This window comes from Glandiceps talaboti, chromosome 14 (genome assembly GCF_964340395.1).
Source record: "Glandiceps talaboti chromosome 14, keGlaTala1.1, whole genome shotgun sequence".
Taxonomy (NCBI): Eukaryota; Metazoa; Hemichordata; class Enteropneusta; family Spengelidae; genus Glandiceps; species Glandiceps talaboti.
In genome coordinates, this window is record NC_135562.1 from 14,179,728 (window position 1) to 14,199,329 (window position 19,602).

Here is a 19,602-nt window from a genome sequence, read left to right on the forward strand (position 1 = left end):
ATACGAGATCCTTAACAAAGCTGACCAGTCATCCCCACTGAGTGACACAATAGCGGCAAACACAGTCAGGTACATACCCACAGAACAACTGAAGTTTTGATGAAGACACATAACTCAACATCTACATTTGTGTTTATCTCAGTGTATGTGTGTGTGTGTGCTGCTATTGTGTCACTCAGTGGGGATGACTTGTCAGTTTTGATAATCTCATATCCAATTACTTCTAATATTGCCTCACTCATAAAAAATGTACATGTATGTGTTCCAAGTAAAGTGTTGATACAGTTTTTTAGCAAACTGTTGTACAGTGAGTAATATATACTGAAGTAAAGCACTTTTTCTGTGTGCTACACATATTTATAGCATTCATATCAAGTGTAAAAGTATACTGTTTCAATTGGTTTATTTACAAGCCTAGCATGTGGCCTTTCTAATGTGGTCAGTTAGCAAATGAAACAGTATACTTTTACACTTGATATAGATGCTATAATGATTGTGGTACATACAGAGAATGCTTTACTTTGGTGTTATGGCTTGTAGTTAGATGTACTTTATAAAATGTATTTTTAGAACCGACTGTATTTAATGTATTTTGGTGCTTGGTTTATTTTACTAATAGCTGATGCATATAAAGCTCTCAATGGCTTAACTCCATTTGTGATTTTCATCCATACACACTGAGTCACACTCTATGCTCTTCAAACAAGAATCTATTCACAACTAATTAGAGACAAATCACCTATGGAGGTCATTTAGTCTTACATGTTGCTTTGTCAATTGAATTCATCAAGCCTCCAGCCTGGCTTGTTTCAAAACAAAAACTGAATTTATTTGTTCACCAATGCCTATGATGTACTTTAGCCATTCAGAATGCACTTTTGAACAGAGCATTGCTATGGAGAACTGTTCTTTGGAAATTGGTGATTGAATGATTGATTGATTGATTGATTGATTGATTGATACGTGCAAACGTTTTTTTCCCACAGAAATACATGCAAGTCCTGCTAACATACTTTCAGTACATATACTTTAGCCATTCAGAATGCACTTCTGAACAGAGCATTGCTATGGAGAACTGTTCTTTGGAAATTTGTGATTGAATGCTTGATTGATTGATACGTGCAAACGTTTTTTTTCCCACAGAAATACATGTAAGTCCTGCTAACATACTTTCAGTACATAATGCATATTTCTAAATGCATATTCAGCTGTTGTTAAAGGTGTCGACAACAGTTCAATGAATGTACCATAACTTATTCATTTATAAGTAGACAGTCTCCATTTTCCCGGCACTGTCCACCAAAATAAAGTGCACTTGATATGTCCTATAATTTAGCATTCTGCCAAAAATATTATGTGGCAAAATAAATGCTAATACTAAATAGTACTTCCTACTACAAACATATGGCAAATCTATGCTACGGAGTCCATGCATAACCCCTTAGGTTGATTATTAGAGACATAATTACTGTGTGTTGTATGTGGTGGGGCGAGGGGGGGGGGGGGGGGGGGGGCTGCACTCACAACTAATGTCAAGTGAAATAATGACAAACAAAATATACAACAAAGGATTTTTTACACACACACACAGAGAGAGAGAGAGAGAGAGAGAGAGAGAGAGAGAGAGAGAGAGAGAGGAGGTAGAAAAAGACAGACAGGCAGACAAACAGAGACAGACAGACAGACAGACAGACAGACAGAGACAGGCAGACAAACAGAGACAGACAATCAGGCAGAGAGTGACAGATCAACAAAACGAAAAGGCAGACAGAGCAAGAGAACAATGCTGACTTACCATAAGAAGAGAGATGGTCCTGCTTGATTTGAGAAATGATTCACCATATCAGTTTCATTGGTCATTGCTGTAATAAATACACAATAAATAAACACTTTATTGGTCATGGCTGTAATAAATCCACAATAAATGAACACTTTATTGGTCATGGCTGTAATAAATCCACAATAAATAAACACTTTATTGGTCATGGCTGTAATAAATACACAATAAATGAACACTTTATTGGTCATGGCTGTAATAAATACACAATAAATAAACACTTTATTGGTCATTGCTGTAATAAATACACAATAAATGAACACTTTATTGGTCATGGCTGTAATAAATCCACAATAAATAAACACTTTATTGGTCATGGCTGTAATAAATCCACAATAAATAAACACTTTATTGGTCATGGTTGTAATAAATACACAATAAATAAACACTTTATTGGTCATTGCTGTAATAAATCCACACTTCGTGATAAGTATACACTAGATTACCTCTAAGATAAAAGAAACTCCAGTTCAGAACCGAGTTATTCAAAATCTTTCAGGAACATAAAATATACTATTGCATTCTGATTGTCATGCCCACATAAATACATGTAGTCATGAAAATATATTGAGTGGACATGCTCTCATTTTTCAGCAACAAATGGTATGACATACATTGCAATTCTACATAAAGTTATTTGTTTTTTTTTTCATTTGTTACTAAAATTTGTAGTTATAAATACTATATTCATTGCTTTTCAACTGATATCTTGTTGCATTTATTTGTTGTTGTTGTTGTTGTTATTATTATTATTATTATTATTATTGTTGTTGTTGTTGTTGTTGTTGTTGTTGTTGTTGTGTCATTGTCTGTGAAAATTGACTTAAATTTTGGATCACTTTTAAGAAGTCTTTCCTCACTTTTCCATTTTTTGAACTCTTCTTCCACATTTTTCTTCAGCATAGCTCTGTTTTCCTGTTGTGCCGGATTTTGACGGAAGAATTGTTGTATGGCAGTGGGAAAGCAGCTGAGAGTGTGACTAGCCCAGTTATGTGGTGTATTCTGTATCAAGATGTTCAGTATCTCCTTACACCAGTTACCTGCAATAGATTCTGATCCTGAAAAAATACATAAAATTTGACTTTCCTAAAAATGCGCAAAATTTGCTCCTTCCGAGAATGTGTTTATGAATTCATAACTTTGACTTTTCTAAAACAGAAGTGTTTGAATTTGAACCCCTAGAAATACACTGTTACGCGAGACAAGGCTACATGTAAAAAAAGGCCCCCTAACTTCATGGTGGTTATTTTCAAACTTGAATGCATACAGTGAACAAGGGAGCGATTGACAGCAATGAGCAGCTGGTAATTTTGGTAACAAATTTGGTCCGTGTTGACCAGTGAATGTCGCGGGAACGCGTGTGTTGTTACAGAAAGTAGATATTTATACATGGCATTCTGTAATTTTGGACAAAAAAGGAGAATATATCGTTCATGGTTCCAAGAATCAATAGAACAGTGCAATATAGTTACTTTGGAATAGTAAATTAGAAACAAATGCGTCTTTTTGATTCGTCTACTACAGCCCTTGATCATGCAATGATTTAATAATTTGTAACAGATGGACTAAAACATTGCATTCATTTTTAATTACCATTCCAAAGAAACTATACTTTCCTGTGCTACTGGGTTAATACCAATGCTCTGTCCAATTACTTACTGACATTGACTATTACCTGTGACATGCATAGCCCTTGCTATAGTTAATACCAATGCTCTGTTCAGTTCTTCAGACTCTGCCGATAACAACTGTTTAGGATCATTTAAGAATCTTGATAACTGTGGTTGTACTTCAACACTACCAAGTCCTGTAATTAGTCTTAATGCCGTAGTTTCAACACTGCAACAAAACAGACAAGTTCATGTGCAGTACTTAAAACGACTTTGCATTGTTGTTTCAACATTGCCTAGCTGCTAGACCCCTCACGTTGTTCTGCTTACTTTAATACCGAAGCTGATCTGAGGGCCCTAGCCCAGACAGACAGAGGTACCATCATTATCTTTTAGCTTTATTTAGCAACTCCTAAAGTGCAGATTCGAGGTCTTACTACAAGGCTAATTTCAGAACTCCAATGGAATTGACAATGACATGACTTTTACACTACTAAGCCCTGTAATTACTCTTAATGCTGTTGTTTCAATACTGTGATGAATACATACCATAGATATATAGTTGGTATTGGTTGCTTTGTGGTATAGTAAGACATTATGAGTTTGAAAGGTAGACAAACTTGTTTGTCTTTGGCAAAATTACTATTTCCAATGTTTTGGTCACACGTAATATGACCTTTTGCATGGAATAGAACTGGAGTAGTGAAAGAATGCTTGTACCTGGGATGATAGCTACATTGTAGTCAGACTGACAGTAGCTGTTATTATGAACGAAGAAGGTACACAATGTACATACCATAGATGTAGTTGGTGTTGATTTGTTTGTGGTACAGATGCCAGTGAGTGCAGATGACTCAGTAACTGAACTCTGTAGTGAGGTTGTATATGATGAAGCCTATAACTAAACATCTCTAGTAACGTATGCAGGATACCCCAGGCATGACTTTTAAATACACTGGGTAACAGCTGACCTGTGAACACAAACACACAGACATAATAGTTAACAATTTTCAAACAAATACAAAGAAAGTCAGAAATGATAACATATAATACAATTCTTGATGTACCCTTGTCTGGACAAAAATTGTCGCAGTGGTATAGGATGTCATTATTGTGAAAGATTTCCCCATAACCCCTTGCAGGAAAACCCTACGAAATGGCCAAACACATGTCAATCACATCAAGTGACAAACACAGTAAATTATATAATGTAGAAAAGCCATGAAAGGAAAAGAAAAAGAAACATACAATCTCTATCTGTGTCTGTCTGTCTGTCTGTCTCTGTCTCTCTGTCTGTCTCTCTGTCTGTCTCTCTCTCTGTCTCTCTGTCCCCCCTCCCTCCCTCCCTCCCTCCCTCCCTCCCTCCCTCTCCTCCTCTCCTCTCTCTCTCTCTCTCTCTCTCTCTTCTCTCTCTCTCTCTCTCTCTCTCTCTCTCTCTCTCTCTCTCTCTCTTCTCTCTCTCTCTCTCTCTCTCTCTCTCTCTCTCTCTCTCTCTCTCTCTCTCTCTCTCTCTCTCTCTCTCTCTCTCTCTCTCTCTCTCTCTCTCTCTCTCTCTCTCTCTCTCTCTCTCTTCCTTCCTCCCTTGCTCCTTTTTCTGTCTCTCCTGTGTTTACAAAGCAGATCTCAGTTTAGTGGTACAACTTACTAATAAATCCTTTGATTCCCAGTGATTCAATCTCCATATAGACCAGCAATCTACTGTAGGTTTCTACTAAAGCTGGTGCTAATGCTATACTCTGTTTATTTCCAGCCATCTTGATCACCTTGGTTACAATACTGTGAATTAAAACTGATAAAATACAAACGGACACAAACACTGATAAGTACTAAGTCTCAGGTATAGAGCTCATTTTTTTAAAAGTATATTTATCATGTATCTGTCCTCAAGAAAGCTCCAGGCAAAGACAATTAATAACCATAACATGGACCTATAGTGGTACAACGGCACTTTAGAATAGGGGAAAATATTGACAATACATGTATATACAATCCATGAAAAGGAAAGACCAATAATGGTCAGAGAAACTAGATGCATAAAAATGGAAATTGTGCTATCAGCAAACAAAGATAGACATAAACTAAAATCCTGTTCTTGCATTTTTAGATTTTATTCCCCAATACATTTCTACATTCAGCCAAGGAAAATATGAGTGATCTAAGGGGGCTTTGTCACTACAAGTTGCTAGACGAGTAGTGACAAGCCTTAGGTCATGAGTATTTTCCACTTGAATTAAGAAAAATATTGGAGAATAACATAATTACACCAGCACCAGTAATATCAAAGAAAAATCAGGGAAATAAAGGTAATTTTGAACATTTTGACTCATATTTCGAACACAGCAGAACCAGTGACATAGACGCACGTTGTTGTGATGTAGAACGACCAGAGTACATACTCCATATTTTTGTTGTTCAACTTGGCTTGTGCATGGTATTAAGGTAGATTATACAAGTGGATGACATTTAGTGCCTTAGTCATGTCTTTAGGGACAATATTCACAGAACAGATACCCACTAATGTGATAAGCTTTTTATGCATACCAACCTCATTTTGGCATGTATAGTTAGTGAGTCTAATAGACTCATTGACAATGGTGTGGTAGGTCCTGATGCAATACAGTTGACACCAGGCATCGGTGTTGTAGCTTGGCTAGAACCATAGATAAACTCCACCAGTATACCCATTGGTAAGGTAAAATACTCTGTATTCGTACTGTCTACAAAATACAAGAAAAATCACATAAAGTACCTAGTCATCAAAGGAAATACAAGTCACATAATTATCTGCATCCTGGAGTTAGGGGTAATAAAATAATAGTGTGCATTATTCAGAGTACTGTGGCAAATGTAGAGGTTTATTTTGACAAACAGCAATGGCACATACAAATCCATGGAGTCATCATAATGGTCAAATGGTTAGTGTGGCCGGCTTGGAATCTGCAGGTTGCATGATCGAGTCCCATCGCTGCCATTTGTTCCAGAATGACGAAAATCCTTGGGCAAGATTTGAACCATGATTTTTCCCCAGTCAACCCAGCTGTATAACTGGGGACCTGGTAGGATACAGTTTGCAATGTGAATGCTTTAATCCTATGCACTTATAAAGGCTGCAATGGATTGTATGCTCCCGAGAGAGTTTTGATAGTATTTCTGTTGTGCCGCTATAGACCTGTGACTGGGGTAAAATTATGAAGTGCCTTAATCACAGACTGGGAAAACATTGATATAAACCCCAATGTTATCATTATTCAATACTGTCAATAGACAAATATTTAGTGTAATCATAAATAATTCTTTTGTCTAAACAGGGTATATACAACTTACAGACATGGTATATATATCTTATACATATGGTATATTCAATTTACATGCATTACAGAATAATGCTATCCGACAGTCTGTCTTTGGCTGGGACGGTGGAGGGATATAACATATAGACATGGTATATACAACTTATAGACATGGTATATATATATATCTTATAGACAGGGTATATATAACTTACATGCATTGCAGAGTAACGCTATCCTATAGTCTGTCATTGGCAGGGACTGCATACTGAAACTCTGCTGCAAAAACCTGAAATCAATGTAAAAATGAAACAAATGTTCATAGGGGTAGACACTTGAACAAAGTCTATGTACAACAGTTCCTTCATTATCATTCAAATATTTCAATTTTACGACAAAATATGGTCATGCACCATTCATTCGGATGTGAAAATGTGGTGAAAGTGAAAAACATACATATGCCATACAAGACACATCAACCAATCAGATAAGGACCGGCAGTTGGTCAATACAACAAATATCAACCAATCAGATACCAGCTTGTTGGTCAATACAATACACACAAACCAATCAGATAAGGGCTTGCTGGTCAATAAAACAGATATCAACCAATCGGATTAGACTTACTCTAGTTGTGATTTCAAGGCCTGTGGTATGGACTTCTGTGTTATGTTGTCATCCATTCCTGGTTTCTTGGGTTGTTTCACATCTTTGTGCTGTGCTTTCTTGTTTAAATGTATCCATATACACGTCATAGCAAATGCATGGGTACACTGTGGTTTACTGATATCAGGTACAGGCAGACTCTGTTAAGATAATGTACATGTAGTCAGTGAAGTACATACATATATAAACATACATACATACATACATACATACATACATACATACATACATACATACATACATACATACATTCATACATACATACATACATACATACATACATACATACATACATACATACATACATACATACATACATACATACATACATACATACATACATACATACATACATACAAACAAACACACACTATATACATACATACATACATACATACATACATACATACATACATACATACATACAATGATACATACATACATACATACATACATGTACATGTATACATATATACGTACGTACGTACGTACGTACGTACGTACGTACGTATACACATACATACATACACACACACACACACACACACACACACATTATTACATACCTGTACACACACTCAAACTCATACATACTCGCTGAGATACACGCACGCATGCATGTGCATGTCATTTGCATACATGTATGTTATAATTTTTTTTTAATCTCGCACTATAATGCAAATACCACTAGTAATGGTATGTGTGCACACCAGAGTAAGTAATCTCTGGTACATACATATTTAATAATACTGGTACCACAAAAAATACTTACCTCCTTCTCTGGGTACAATAAATCAAAGAGTTTCATGACAGGAAGGAATTCACTAAGTGGGTTCTTTTGTATACTACCAGAGATAAATTGTAACAACACCCACATTAAATGATCACGACCTTTGCTTAGATTCTGTTTGCTTAGCTGAAATGAATAACAGAAACACAAAGTCAATTCAATTTGATTCTGACTGGCTGAAGTCCTTGGACAAGATTATGTCAGCTTTTGCCCCACAGAGGTTAAAAATATTTATGGGATATTTCTAAACTGTGTGTTCTCCTAAAACAAGGTAACAGGGTGCTGAGCCCCTTGTAATGCTGGGTTCTTCCTGTACTAAATTGGTTCCCTCCAGGTCTTTATAAAGTAGTGGGTTCCACCCTATGATTTACTGGGTTCTCCCCAGACCAAGTAGAGTAGTGGGTTCCATCCTATGATTTACTGGGTTCTCCCCAGACCAAGTAGAGTAGTGGGTTCCACCCTATGATTTACACAGTACTTCCCAGACCTTTGTAGAGTAGTGGGTGCCACCCTATAATTTACAGGGTTCTCCCCAGACCTTTGTAGAGCATAGTGGGTTCTGACAAAACATGATTGTACTTACCTTCTCGTGTAATGACAATACCATGTGTGGAAAACTTGCAAATTGGAACAATACAAAGAAGATAAGCTGACTAGATAAATGTTGCCATAGCAACTGACTTGCAGCACCTCCATCAACAGAACTGTCCTCTGATTCTGTTCTCTCCATGGCAACGACAACAAGGTCAACCAGCTGATCTTCTAATACTGGACATCTTTGTTTTTGCTAAGTGTAAGAACAGACAAACTTGTAAATAAATAGTATTTAGTTTCTTTCTGCTTTTAACACTAGAGCACTATGGTGCTGCACAAGTACTGACCTAGCCAATCTGATTAAAATCTGATGTGGTGAAAGCGGCTAGATGTCCTTATTTACCTCTATTCATCGTGTTGTGACGTTTGTTTTGATCGGAGTGATCGCCGCCTTCCCACATCTGAACTGGTGTAATCTACAATCCCATTGAACGTGGACAATATTGTAAGGATTTCTCAACCAATCAGTACGTTTCTTTCAAAATCATTTAGAGATACAGTTGCCACCACCGACGCATCGGGTCGCTTAACATAATGCCAAGTTATCATGTTTAGTCTAACAGGCAGGGGGATTCTTGCCATAATGATATACACAGTGAAGCCTTTAGTAGGCACCCAGCCGGGCCGTAATCACTCTTTGTATCATCATGTGTATTTGATCTTGAGGTAGACTTTCGACTTGAAGGAAATGGCACATGTGTGTATAAGCGAGTCAACTACTTATTTTATTATACATGGTTTTTATACATTTTATTTTATCATACAAACGTAATTCCTTGGGGGGGGGGGGGTGAGATTGTCTTTTTTCGCGTGCGTCAAAATCACTACAGGGATATTTAATTCATACTAAGATGGAATCAAAAGAGGCAATGCTATTTTGCTACTCTTGAAAATGACAGTCAGAAACTTTGCCGACATACACGGAGTGAGATGCATGTTGTTCTAAAATAACCGTATGGCCAAGTAACCCAGCTGGCCAGGGAGTGATGTACAATTAATGAATGACAAAAACAACCACACGAATGCTGCGAAAACATGATTTTATTATTCACCCACACCTAAACAGAAGTTCCTGAATTCAAGAGACTGTTTTTCTGTTTGTTCGGTCATCACAACTATAAATGATGGTACGTGACGAACGCACGTGTCAACCAATTTTGTGCGACTAGGATCGATACTAGTAAGCGTACAACCCAAGCAAGTCATTACTGATTACACTTAATGTAGACATTACCTCATTTACTTGTACGACAACTCTCGGTTTTTAAAACGTCCTATATAGCTTTACGTTTTAGGATTACCTAATGCCAAATTCTAGACTAGACGGGTAGCTGTTTAGACACGATGCGATTCATAGTACACAAATATAAATATGGCACTCCACTACGTATACGTAGGTAACGTCATGTGATCTTCTTGTCTGTCAACGAAAGTTAACGAAGGCACAGTACATGTAGGTACGTGCACATGATCAGAGCCGATCGTTCAATCGTAGTCGCCACTTTTAAAGGACGTACCTTCATGATAATTGATTTGAATAGACTATGTGGGGAGGACGTTGCCAAAATCCACCTATACACGAAGGTTCTAAGTTAGGCCATGTTGGGGTATAATGTGAAACTAATACGAATGTAAATCCGGAAATTACCGATGAGATGTCACATGTTTGACGTGACGTGAAGTGACCTCTAAATTTGGACTAAATTGTCGTAGATAGCGTGGTATTGCGAATGTTTATTTCGGCACTAGCAACAAGTTGATCGTTCGACTGATGTTGATTCAATCCTTCTATTAACGTGAAAATCAAAAGTTTGGTCGCCTGAAATAATTATTCAGCAATAGTTTAGTAATTCCAAACGGATTTGTAGATGTTTGTAGATGATAGTTGAAACATGCATGTCAAAGGCGTGGTCAACGTGTTCGTCACTGTCGCGGTGCGATGTCACAGTCAAAATCAACTTGTATAAATAACGGCAGCGTGCGAATATATAGACTCGACATAAACAACTTGAAGGCTAAAAAGCATGAGAACTGGTAAATACAATTTCTAGTTGAAACTATGTTTTGCAGAGACAGTTAAATGTTTTACAGTTTGAATTGCAATGTTACTACATATAGTTCTTTACTCCAGTGAAAATGGTTACTTCATCCGATCTAATCTTTGGAATGGCCTTTAATGGGAAGTGGTGTCCTGCTGTTTGCAAAACATCCATTTCAATTTCTCCAGTGTTTGAAGCTGCCAACGTAACGCTCGTCCTGATTGGCTATTCAAAAGCGCGAGATTCAAACGGGATTGTAGATTACACCGGTTCAGATGTGGGAAGGCGGCGATCACTCCGATCAAAACAAACGTCACAACACGATGAATAGAGGTAAATAAGGACATCTAGCCGCTTTCACCACATCGGATTTTAATCAGATTGTGACCTAGCCTACTTCCAAACTGGTACAGTATTACGTATTAAAAACTTCATTACTTTACCAGTCTAGACAAGGCTGTCATGAAAGGTGTTAAATTGTGGTGCTCCCCTGTAGTGAGCAAAGCGCAAAGGGTGCATGTCAGTAGTAATCCATCACAAACTGACAGGCTGTCGTCATCTTATTCTCCAAAGCATACAGTGTGGTTTAGCCATTGAGCGTCATAGAGCAAAACAATGTTTTTGGATTTTGGCGCTATATAAACTTTGCAGATTGATTGATTGATTGATTGATTGATTGATTGAAAATAAAATCACGTGAGGATGCGACGATTTCATCATGTTTATATGAACACGGTTGGGGGGAGCACAAAATCATTTGCTCGAACAATTGCCTTGTCTAGACTGGTAAAGTAATTAAGTTTTTAATACGTAATACTGTACCAGTTTGGAACTAGACTAGTACTGAACATGTACAATGTCTGAAATTGCATTTGGTTTACATAGAATACATTATTTGGTAATTTTAGAGGTGATTTTATCTCTGCAGTCATAGAAATGTACCTCTTCACTGAGTACTGACCTGTTTATTGAGTCCAAGCATACTGCAGACCATGTCCCTGGAATATGGTTGTTCTAATACATATCGTAGTAATTCTGTTTGTGGTCGGCAAAGATCCTGTAGGCAAATACACAAAACAGTTCCAATGGTGCTGTAGCACAACTGATTACAGTATGTATATACTCATTTACAACTTGAAGGATCAACACCTGTCTATTTGATTCAAACAATATCCATAACAAGTAACACATCAAGACAATCACCTTTGTGGTCTTTGAGTTGAATTCTTAGATGTTTACACAGACAAACATACACATAGTGACACATATGTACATTATACATACACACATACATACATACATACATACATACATACATACATACACACACACACACATACATACATACATACATACATACATACATACATACATACATGCATGCATGCATACATACATACATACATACATACATACATACATACATACATACATACATACATACATACATATATCACATACACACATGTATGTACGTATGTACATACTCACACACACACACACACACACACACACACACACACACACACACACACACACACACACACCTATACAGATACACACATACACTCATATACCTTATCATATGGCAGCAGGCCTTTGAGGGCAAAAGTCAATGTACTCGGTTCTAGTTTCCAGGCATTGCTTGAAGTACTAGAATGACCTACTACAGGTAGTAACTGAGGACGACCTGAAAATATAAGGTATAATATATGACGGTACTATAGTATACATCACTTGGATATCACTAGCCTGTTTGTGGTGGTAGTACATGTAGTACTACATGAAGTCATTATGTAAATGAAGTCATTATGTAAGTGTACACCAAATAACCTGTTTACAACTATGACGTTATTCAAATGAAGTCATTATGTAAATGTACACCCAATAACCTGATTACAACCATGTTATTCAAATGAAGTCATTATGTAAATGTACACCCAATAACCTGACTACAACCATGATGTTATTCAAATGAAGTCATTATGTAAATGTACACCCAAAACCTGATTACAACCATGTTATTCAAATGAAGTCACTATGTAAGTGTACACCCAATAACCTGATTACAACCATGATAATGTTATTCAAATGAAGTCATTATGTAAATGTACACCCAAAACCGATTACAACCATGTTATTCAAATGAAGTCACTATGTAAATGTACACCCAATAACTTGATTACAACCATGACGTTATTCAAATGAAGTCATTAAGTAAGTGTACACAAAATAACCTGCTTACAATCACGACTTTATTCAAATGAAGTCATCATGTAAGTGTACACAAAATAACCTGCTTACAATCACGACATTATTCAAATGAAGTCATCATGTAAGTGTACACCAAATAACCTGCTTACAATCATGACATTATTCAAATGAAGTCATTATGTAAGTGTACACCAAATAACCTGCTTACAATCATGACATTATTCAAATGAAGTCATTATGTAAGTGTACACCAAATAACCTGCTTACAATCATGACATTATTCAAATGAAGTCATTATGTAAGTGTACACCTAATAACCTGATTACAACCATGACATTAATCAATGAAGTCATTATGTAAAGGTACATGCACAGCAGAGAAAGAAGTAATGCTAGATATAAGCACTGCATTTCTTGAACTTAAAACTCTGTATGTACAATACTAGCCATGACTCACCTGTGATTGAAGCCATGTGGGCTGTTGGTCTAAAACTGTCTATAAAGTTACATAAAACTTCACCAAGTACCTGAAAGAGAGTGGTTTGACATGATTATCCCTTACATATATATCACATTATCAACAACAACAAAAACAGTCCTTGGAGTAGATTGACAGATTCATTATTCACCCATATTTCACCTATTCTTCAAACTCTACACTGGTTACCGATTCACTTCTGGATACACTACAAAATCCTGCTTCTGACATACAAAACTGTCAATGACAAACCTCAATCCCACATCCATGACCTTCTGAAAAGTTACACACCGATGTATTCCCTTCATTCAGCTAACAAGAGACTCCTGCAATCAGCACAAGTCCAAGACATATGATACCTGTGCATGTTTAAACTCTATTTTAGAGAAGTCAGGTGATGTAGAATTGGTGCAAATCAATTTTCTCTTTCCCCGACTCGTTATGAAATTCAGCTGAGACAAAATTAAAAAAAAATCCTTGCCTTTGTTACCTGTTAATATACAGTGTTGCAGCCAGAGGTTTTTTGGGGATCATTTGCCCCACATTTTTTTGGACCTGACCCATAATTTTGGAAGTGACGGGTCATAGATGACCCACACTAAAATTGTATGCAAATATGTTTAGCAACATGACCGAGCCTATAGCAACAGCCAAATGATTGCATATATTGCATAGATAACAACAGGGTTGGATAGGCAACTGCATAATCACTCAGCAAATATCTAGCATGGATCAGCATGTGGGTAGATATTTTTAAAACCTGTACAGTTGCTACAACGCCATTGGCACTTTTTTGATAATGTCCCAAAAAATTTATGCCCCACTCTTTCAAAAGGCTGGCTGTAACACTGAATATATGGTAACTATATTGGTTTGTATTATTTGTTTAATACTTACCCAGTGTGTCTGTGGTCTGCTGTCTGGATACAGTTTCCTGATTTCATTGATAGCCAAATAACTTGGTAAGAGACAAACATTTCTGTCCAGGATATACGTCACAACCTGAGAGAAATGTTGAAAAATGTAGAAATGTGACTGAGTTAGGGAGTAAGGGTTTGTATGTGATACAGTTGGACTCCCTAACGCTGACCTGATTTGAATTGCTGGGTGAAGTGCAAAGGTTCACAGAGTGGTACTTCATAATATATAATATTTCACATTCCAGTTATGAGAGAGACAAAACATTACATGGTTTGACCACTAGGAGCACTGTTCACAAACCATTTTGAAGCCCCAAAGTGAGGACAACAATAGTTGTACGGCAATAGACACAAAATTACCACTCATTTCCATGTTCTCCCTGCAATATTTTATTTAGTAACTACCAGTAATTTAAAACATACCTAACCACTAGTGTAATTCTCTTTTAAGCCCTTCTCTTACACACGATTTGTTCATGGCTTTGTGTATGACCATACAATCAGTTGCCATGACCAAATTTTGGCCATTAATTTGCTAAATCTGGGGCGCCCTCTTGAGATCATTATGTGCAAAATGGCCAGATGACTGGAAAATGGTAAAGAACCCCTACCATAAACTTAGTTTATCTAGCTGTCCACTGCAACTCAACAACAATGCATGATAGTCCTTCCCCCCCCCCCCATATTGTGCTGTCCACTGCAGTCAACAACAGTGCATGATAGTAAACCCCCCCCCCACACACACACACATACATTCAAATAACTATATATAAGACTAACTCACCTTGGCTGCCACCTCTAATTGTCTAAGACTGGACACATTCAAATTTACTGGTATACTTTGAATCTTCTGAAGTATAACAGAAAGCAAATCACGACATCCCTGAAATCAAATCAAATCAAATCAAATCAAATCAAAGATTATTACACAATGTACCAGTGAATACTTACATAGGTGAACACATACATACTGTACTGCAAATTCTCAATACCTATGAATATGGTATTTGCACTGCACTGTGAGTATTACAGACATGTATGCAAATTAATCCCACACATTCCATGTACACAAAATTACCGTATGTGAACGCACACTTACATTTTCACAACATTGCTGTTTCGGTTAATCTTGTGTAAACAATGCCTTGTATCTTACATGTATGCTCAGACCACTAACTTTTTAGTGGTCAGTGAGATGTATGTTGGGATAAAACATTTGTAGAGATAAACAAACCAACAACACACAGTACTCACCTTGTAGTCAACACCACCGATGATTTTCCTAATTAACATAAATGTCTGATGCCATAGATCTGAGTTTTGATGATCTAACTTGTCACATCTCAACAAAGTATCACATATCAACCTGTAATCAAATATAGATACTATAATGGCAGACTACTTTTGACAGGCTAAAACAGACAAACTAGAGCTAATATTGCAACAAGTTGACATGATGTATCAATAAATATTACAGTTACAGTACAGCAGTTTCTAAACTTCAGATGATAATGAGGTACCTGTTGGAAGCCATTACAGTGTTTTATTTTTCAAGTCTTGTTTGCTTAAGTTTAACTTACTTAAGTGGTATGTGTGCTTTCTCCACAATAGTAACTTAATTTTAACTTACTTGGGAGGTATGTGTGCTTTTTCCACAGCGGTGGCCAACATATCTCATTTAGTAACTTAATTTTAACTTACTTGGGTGGTATGTGTGCTTTCTCCACAGCAGTAACTTAATTTTAACTTACTTGGGTGGTATGTGTGCTTTCTCCACAGCAGTGGCCAACATATCACAAAGTAACTTGATTCTTTGATGACTTTTCAGTGTGTGAATATATGACACATAGTACTGCATCATACTTTCGTGAGATTCCTGTGTAGGAGTAAAGGTCATTTATATCAGATTTCTAAAATGATAACTAAAGAACAATCACTATAATTCAATAATGGAATATTGACGAATAGATGTTAAGTTGTCGATGGCAGCCAATCTGGTTTGAGATTCTGTTTGAACTGTTTGAGGACAACACAAAGATATATGATTTTCAATGAATGTTACTCCAGGAAATACAGATATTTTCATAAACTATGGCTTCTGGAGAGTCATTTCATGATTTTACATTGCCTAAAATTACTTGCAATTTCAGAGAAGCATCAAGGTGATCTTGTGCCTTTATAGGGTATCTTTGCTATGGACTATTGCATCATGGGAGTCAGCAGAAATAATGTAGTCAAGTTGCACATTCATAATATTCATAAGTCCTGAGTACATATACCCTTCAGTATAAAACATCTCTCATGAATATTCATTGTTCATGTTCAACATTCCCCTTCTTAATTAAAGGCAGTTGACAGAGAGATAGATATCTTAGTCATGGTGCATTGATAATTCAAAATGCAATCAATGTGAAGTGTGTACGATGTAGCAAGACTTACAGCTGGTACAGACTTCCAGAAAGCTCTGAATGATTCCAGACAGCACAGAATCTTTGTTTTGTCATCTTCTTGAGAGTGAAGAATAAAGCTGTAATTGAAGAAAAGTTTAGAACTTCTGGCTAGAAGATAACTGTATGGTTACAATGAAATTTCTACTCACAGAGACAAAAACTTTCTTGGAAGTGAATCCCAAATCACCAGCATTGTCAGGGGTGTACTACAATGGCTATTGTCACCAGCATTGTCAGGGATGTACTACAATGGCTATTGTCACCAGCATTGTCAGGGGTGTACTACAATGGCTATTGTCACCTATTGTGTGATTACAATTATTGAATACAGCTAAAACAGACAGTGCTCATCTGAAGACTACAATGTATACATGTAACATACACATTTACGATCACAAAGGTGATCATTTTGCAAGCTGAGGTTGTTGTTTTACTTAACACATAACAACACTTTTACTGTTGAACACAGCATGATTGTTATTAAGGAGAGTCTAAAAAAAGTTGATTTATATAAAAAACTTTCCCTTTAATCACACTCCTGCTGTGTTCAGCAATAAAAGTGCTTTTATCTAGCAAGTCAAACAACAATCTCAACTTGGCAAATGATTGACGTCGATCATTAAATGTATGTTATGTACAATCTTCTAGTGACCACTCCTTGTTCTAGCTGTAGTAGCAAACTGTACCCCTCAGTTCCATCAAAATTCCAACAGTCCTCTCAGTGTGACTACAATTTCAGTTATACCTCTCAGTATTTGAAAAGTGTTTTATTTCTGATTTCAATTTGAACAGGACCCCTCAGCATGTTACAAAATTGAACATACATGTACATTGTATCCCTAAGTATGATAAAAATAAGTTTCCCCTTGAATTACATCTCTTAATCTGAATGATAACTCTTCACATGCCGGCTGAAGACTACATGTACCCATATTTAATAATGGTTATTTTGAACTTTAACCTGAGAGCATTATACTAATATTACTATAGGCATTTACGAATCAAACTATATGAAAGTGTACTCAGAAGTGACTTACCCACAGAAAGCTTCCTCAATAGCACTTGTTTTCTAGAATAGAAAATTGATAAAAAGGCAATGCAGAATATCAAGTTCTCTGGCAATGCAAGAACTTTGCTAACTACATGTTTATAGGGTGTGTTCTCTTTTTGTGTGACATTACAAGATGTTCTCTGTCAATACAGGATGTTCTCTGTCTATACAAGATGTTCTCTGTCAATACAGGATGTTCTCTGACATTACAAGATGTTCTCTGTCAATGCAAGATGTTCTCTGTCAATGCAAGATGTTCTCTGTCTATACAAGATGTTCTCTATCAATACAAGATGTTTTCTGGCAATGCAAGAACTTCACTAACTACATGTGTATGGTCTAGAGTAACAGATACCTGTTCATTTCAAATAATATAATTTTTCAAACTCAATCTTTTGCCTATCTATCTATTTATGCATCCTAAATGAAAGTCACAAAAGTCACATAAATATTGATTACTATTTCCTCAAACTGTCTGAGACAGTAGCTATTAAGTGTAAGTTCCAAACAATGAGTCTGGGTAACAAAGACTAAATATATTTACAAGTATTTCATGTAGGTTAAACCATAGACAAGGGAGGAGAAGTGTCTGTGGGTTAACTAACAGGAAGTTGTGCTCCAATACTCAGCAGTTAAACTGACAAAGTATAAAGTACTTACCAAGACATCAGACAAAATATCTTGCAACTTTGATTCGAGTGTTGCCATGGTTACACAAGTCTTCAGAGAAAAAAAATTGTGTTCAAAATCTGAAAAATAAATTTAATTGAAGTACATCACGTAGATTTCATTTTCCCATTCAACATATACATTCTTAGATATATATGCAAGTATGTCAGTTTAGGTTTGGGATTTTACTGTATATCTGTTTTGTAGCTTTTCATTGTTGTTTCATTGTTTCATCGTTACGCTTTCATTTGCTAAGGTCCATTTTATCTAATTGTATCTCTTTTGTATAATTGTTGAGATGGAGGTAGGCATGGATCTATTATATACATGTATGGATCTATTCAATATTAAATAGATCCGTGAGGTGGGCAAGGACTATGGTGGGAAGAAGTCACTAGTGTATTGTTAAATAATCGAGTTCAGTTGTAAGTGATAAATCAGTGATCCCTTCTCATATCATAATTTGGTAAATCGGTGTCAGTTTGAACATTCACGTGTTGTTGTTGTTGTTGTTGTTGTTGTTGTTTTGGTACAGCCCACCTGTTTGGGGACGTATTTATCCACACTATAGCACTATGATGATGTAGTCTAACGACCCTTAATCAGCAACATTACACTAATACAACACTGGGGTACAACAAGCTTGTTATCAACATGAACCCCACACTTTATACTTGCATAATAATATTAGTATCACAAAACGTTCACACATCGCCACCATCGTCCTCTGACATGGAGCGCATGCATACATCATGTACGGTGTAAACAAAAAGAAATGGGCGGTGTTATTGTCTTTGCAAATAGTATAACCGAAGTTGACATATTTTGCACTTACATAGAATTGGAAACTATACTATTTCTTGATCGGTGGGTGCGTCGCAACCTTAAAAGTGGTCGTAGACACCTACGGGTGCCCGATGACTGATTTCATCAACCACTTCTCCTTATGACTTTCACAATGGTGCTTTATTCATGGAAGCCGCCATATTTCAATC

The 19,602-nt window shown here is 36.6% G+C and overlaps 1 protein-coding gene across 1 annotated transcript in view; it reads right to left on the reverse strand.

The window, feature by feature from the left end:
• The window catches only part of LOC144445688 (mediator of RNA polymerase II transcription subunit 23-like), a 31,614-nt gene extending 12,039 nt beyond the window's left edge, over positions 1 to 19,575 (reverse strand). The window contains exons 1-21 of the mRNA XM_078135330.1: positions 19,443 to 19,575; positions 18,599 to 18,687; positions 17,925 to 17,956; positions 16,877 to 16,964; positions 16,189 to 16,313; positions 15,692 to 15,803; positions 15,222 to 15,320; positions 14,415 to 14,519; positions 13,497 to 13,566; positions 12,404 to 12,516; positions 11,788 to 11,883; positions 8,777 to 8,980; positions 8,176 to 8,319; positions 7,365 to 7,543; positions 6,953 to 7,026; positions 5,993 to 6,164; positions 5,093 to 5,235; positions 4,244 to 4,418; positions 3,513 to 3,676; positions 2,698 to 2,895; positions 1,796 to 1,862 (exon numbers count right to left, since the gene is read on the reverse strand). Of these exons, the coding sequence (XP_077991456.1) occupies positions 1,796 to 1,862; positions 2,698 to 2,895; positions 3,513 to 3,676; positions 4,244 to 4,418; positions 5,093 to 5,235; positions 5,993 to 6,164; positions 6,953 to 7,026; positions 7,365 to 7,543; positions 8,176 to 8,319; positions 8,777 to 8,980; positions 11,788 to 11,883; positions 12,404 to 12,516; positions 13,497 to 13,566; positions 14,415 to 14,519; positions 15,222 to 15,320; positions 15,692 to 15,803; positions 16,189 to 16,313; positions 16,877 to 16,964; positions 17,925 to 17,956; positions 18,599 to 18,646 (2,408 nt within the window). The 5' untranslated portion in view covers positions 18,647 to 18,687; positions 19,443 to 19,575. The remainder of the gene's footprint in view (positions 1 to 1,795; positions 1,863 to 2,697; positions 2,896 to 3,512; positions 3,677 to 4,243; positions 4,419 to 5,092; positions 5,236 to 5,992; positions 6,165 to 6,952; positions 7,027 to 7,364; positions 7,544 to 8,175; positions 8,320 to 8,776; positions 8,981 to 11,787; positions 11,884 to 12,403; positions 12,517 to 13,496; positions 13,567 to 14,414; positions 14,520 to 15,221; positions 15,321 to 15,691; positions 15,804 to 16,188; positions 16,314 to 16,876; positions 16,965 to 17,924; positions 17,957 to 18,598; positions 18,688 to 19,442) is intronic.
• Positions 19,576 to 19,602: the final 27 nt, after the last annotated feature.